At 25.4% G+C, this 4,632-nt stretch overlaps 1 protein-coding gene across 1 annotated transcript; it reads right to left on the bottom strand.

The window, feature by feature from the left end:
* Positions 1 to 484: 484 nt before the first annotated feature.
* On the bottom strand, positions 485 to 3,465 carry LOC118442417 (uncharacterized). The gene is made up of 5 exons (XM_035867977.2): positions 2,983 to 3,465; positions 2,576 to 2,786; positions 1,620 to 2,267; positions 1,183 to 1,488; positions 485 to 968 (listed from the first exon to the last, which is right to left on the bottom strand). The coding sequence occupies exons 3-5, from the start codon at positions 2,115 to 2,117 to the stop codon at positions 573 to 575; spliced, it is 1,200 nt and encodes a 399-aa protein (XP_035723870.1). The 5' UTR covers positions 2,118 to 2,267; positions 2,576 to 2,786; positions 2,983 to 3,465; the 3' UTR covers positions 485 to 572.
* Between the last annotated feature and the right edge of the window lie 1,167 nt (positions 3,466 to 4,632).

Here is a 4,632-nt window from a genome sequence, read left to right as displayed (position 1 = left end):
ATTATTATTATTATTATTATTATTATTATTATTATTATTATTATTATTATTATTATTATTTCCGATTAATTATTAGCTTATTGTAATGACACTTTTATGAAACAAATCTTATTATTAAAATTATCATCATCATCATTATCATCATCAGCATCTTCATCATCATCATTATTATTATTATTATTATCATCGTTATCATTATTATTATTATTATTATTATTATTATTATTATTATTATTATTATTTCCGATTAATTATTAGCTTATTGTAATGACACTTTTATGAAACAAATCTTATTATTAAAATTATCATCATCATCATTATCATCATCAGCATCTTCATTATCATCATTATTATTATTATTATTTCCGATTAATTATTAATTTATTGTAATGACAAATTTTATTATTATTATTATTATTATCATCGTTATCATTATTATTATTATTATTATTATTATTATTATTATTATTATTGTTGTTATTTCCGATTAATTATTAATTTATTGTAATAACAAATCTTATGACAACTCTTATTAATTAATTAATTAATTATCTTACATAATATAAAATAATTCAATCGAAATAACACTGTTGATTCATATGTTTGATACATTTACGCACTGACACGATTGCCTCTTCTTTCTTAAAAACGTTTATCTTTGTATTCCCATCTAATCTACTTAATATCTCATCAAAAGTCCTAGATTCGTCTGATACTATTCGTGGATATAATACAATTCCAGAATAAATTGCATACAAACGTCTTTTATACATCGATCGTTTTAAATCTTCAATAGTAGGTGGTTTTGTGATACAACCAATTGTCCTCATTATATTTCCCAATGTTCTTATGTATATTTTCAAAAAATAATCCTCCTTCTCGTATTTCAAATTATTTTCTGGACAAATATTTAAAAAGTAGAGCAAATCTATGGCAGGCGACGAATATACCGACATTTGATAATCCACCTAAAATGAATAAATATATCTATGATCGTTCTAAACAATTAAAAACATATGTTAAGGTACATTTGATAAATAATCTCAGATGGTTTTTTTCTTTCTTTTTTTTTTTTCTTATTTTCTTTTCTTTCTTTCTACGTGAAAAATCTCTCAAAGTAGACGAAACGATACGACTATCGAAATTTATTTTATTTCATTGAGAACGAGAACGAATATTAACCAATAAAACATCGCTGGGCTCGCCTGACTCATTGTCCTTGAACATGATGTTATTGATCCAACAGTCGCCGTGATTGATAACGCAAAATTCGTCCGTTTCGTATTGATAAATATAAGCTGTGTCCTCTTTACTCTTAATTATTTCGGCAAATCTTTCCAATTTGTCTGCGTACTCGTGAAAATCGTACGACCAACTATCGCGTATCTCGCGACACGCGTTAATTATACTAATTTCGGATAGTTTTAGAAAACTATCCAATGTGTTAACGAGTATACCACCATTGAAGGACTTCGCCAATTCTGGATTCTACGTGGAATAAAAAAAAAAAAAAAAATAAATAAATATATATATATATAGATATATATATTAATTTAATTTGCTATGTAAAATTGAAAAAAAGAAAGAAGAAAAAAAAAGAAATAAAAAAGAAAAATTACCTTCTCGCAAAATGCAACTGAGCCGGCATGTAAAGCGGCCATTTTGTAAATTACCAAAAGACAATGAAGCAACGACAATCCCTTTTGTTGATCCATTATTTTATATCCTTCAACGTTAAGATCCTCCATAATGAGAATCTTCGAATCCTTCGAACTGTACAATAATTTAGGTCCAATCCTTTGGCATATTGTCCTTTCGATTTCTTTCAATACGTCCGTATAAATTCTTAATTCAGTCTCGAATAAATTTTGTCGTGAATAAATTTCTAATGCCGATACATCCATCGTTGGTTCGCATTTAATTACAACGCTATATTTTTTATCATTTGTTTTTGTCGATCGTTTCAATTTAAACGTCAAACGATACAAATCACTTAAAAAATTTGTACCCTTCGGGCAACAATTTTTAACGTCGTAATCAATAATCTCGATAGTTTCGTCGTTGTAACCTAAACGCAATGCGCGTTCGAAAAAATTCTTATCGAATTTACGAGTCATCTTGCTTTTTTATTTATTTTCTTTTTCTTTTTTTTTTCTTTTGTTTTTCTTTTATTTTTTTTCTTTTCCTCTTTCTTTCACGAGACACGAATATCCTCGCATATCTACATTCACGTACTCGATTATGATTCTTTTAATTTTTATTACATCCTGTAAAACGCAATATTCAAGATGATTTTTCTGTTTTTTCTTTTTGTTTTTCTTTTTTTAATTTTTTTTTTTTTTTTTATCGATCAGATTTACGATGAGATTGTCCTTCTTTTTTTTTAATATAATTCTATATTAGTATTTGTCCGATGAATTCGATGAGAAGTGTCGGAATAAGGAAACGTATGTACGTGTGTGTGATGATCGATACGAAACGAAATAAAAGATTAGATCCGATTGACAAATAAATTGGGGGGAAAAAATGAACGTAGACATAGTGAAACAGAGTCCAAAGATTTCAAGTTGCTTACCTTTAGGAGAAAAAAAATATATACAGACGCTTCTTGTCGCAATTAGTCACTGCGATAACGTTCATTATGAGTTTTAAAACAATTTTCGAATGATTTCAAACGCTACATAATATTTTTTTCTTTTAAAGAAAAAAAAAAATTTTTTTTATTTTGTTAAACTTTTTTTACCTTCTTTTCCTTCTTTTTCTCAATAAAATTTTATTTCATTTTTCTAAAATACGAAAGACGGATATATCAAATAATCTAACGGAATATCGAATTATTATTATTATTATTATTATTATTATTATTATTATTATTATTATTATTATTATTATTATTATTATTATTATTATTATTATTATTATTATTATTATTATTATTATTATTCGTACGTATGCTTAATTAAGAATTAATCACGGACGTACAGATCGATTAATTAATTAATGACCGATTTTAGAGAACGATGAATACCGACTGGCTTTACAAATTCTTTTCAACTTCCCTTCAGCTCTTTTATATACAATATATGTAAAGATAAAGAACTTGCTTCCTATTGGACGGTTATATTATACCCTCTACCATTATACGATTCCTGATTGGTTAAAAATTTAACAATAAGTTGGTTGTATCACGTGATCAGATTACGATTGATTAGTAAGAATATCGAAGAATTCGGTCGATGTTTTTATTTTTATTAAGAAAAATATTGAATGTATAAACTATTTAGCATATCAATAGCCTAAGAATTCTAAGAATTACATAGTGTTGATTTAAATTTGATTTAAAAATGTTAAAAAACATTGATTTATTTTTTGTTATAGATGAACTCGTTCCTAACCTTCAATGAGAAAAATATATTGCGTAAATGAACGAAGATATAAATAAACTTGAATAAGCAAGACATAATAATATTATTATTATTATTGTTATTATTATTATTATTTTTTTATTTTATAATCTATAAACATATGTAAATATTTACACTTATATATATAAAGGAACGAAATGAAACCGAACAAAACGAAACGGAACGGAACGGAACGGAACAAAACCGAACGAACTGACTCTAACGTGAATCTTTCAAAAACTGAAGAACTTTCAATAGAGATAAAAGAATGTTGATTTATTAATACGACCTTCTATGTATATATATATATATATTACAATGAATTAAACGTTAACACTAATCGACTTAACATAACCTTTAATGTGTAACCTTTGACGTTACAATTTAACCACGCATTATATGACAGTACATCTTACTTCGAAAATAACGAAATAACTGAACATAAGAATAGAATAAAACTAAATGATATCTAATAACAAATTGTTATCTATGTACATACGTATGTGTGTGTGTGTGTGTAGTGTATATATATATATATATATATATATATCTTATCAAAATGTTGTACAAATAACACGATAGATTTACGAAAGGATATTCTTTAATGACCCTGTATATACGTATGTACGTAGTACAGACAATATTTTCCAGTTTTATCAATATCTAATTTTTAATAGATAATATTTATCTCAATATAATTGATTTTTTTTATATTATCGTTAGATATACTTGTTGTCAATTATCATTACGAGAAATTGACTTTCAGAGATATTGATGAAAAATTTCATCCAAAAAAAAAAAAAAAAAGAAAAAAAAAAGAAAAGAAAAGAAAAAAGAAAAAAGACAGGAACTAAAATATTAAACTAAACGTTTTTCTTTTTTCTTTCTTCTGTATTTTTTTTCTTTATCTTTTTCTTTTCTGTCTATTTTTTTTTTCTTTCTTTCTTTATTAATTAACAATAGTTCGGGCATCAACCCGAGAAAGGATAACTGAGAATTTAAATAACGTTTAATCGCGATCCTAATTCCGTCCTAAAAAAAAAAAAGAAAAAAAAGAAAAGTAAAAAAAAAAAAGATAGAAAAAAAAATAAAAATAATTAAAAATAAAAAGGAGAAAAGCAAATTGCACGAGAAGAAGGTAGTAAATGATAACGATATGGAATCGCGAGAGAGTGAAAGAACAAGAAGTAGAAGAAGAAGAAGAAAAGAAGAAAAAAAACGAAGAAGA

Source organism: Vespa mandarinia, chromosome 24 (assembly GCF_050613455.1).
Source record: "Vespa mandarinia isolate Hongniang chromosome 24, ASM5061345v1, whole genome shotgun sequence".
NCBI lineage: Eukaryota > Metazoa > Arthropoda > Insecta > Hymenoptera > Vespidae > Vespa > Vespa mandarinia.
Note: the sequence above shows the minus strand (reverse complement) of the source record. Positions and strands in the feature narration are given on the sequence as shown.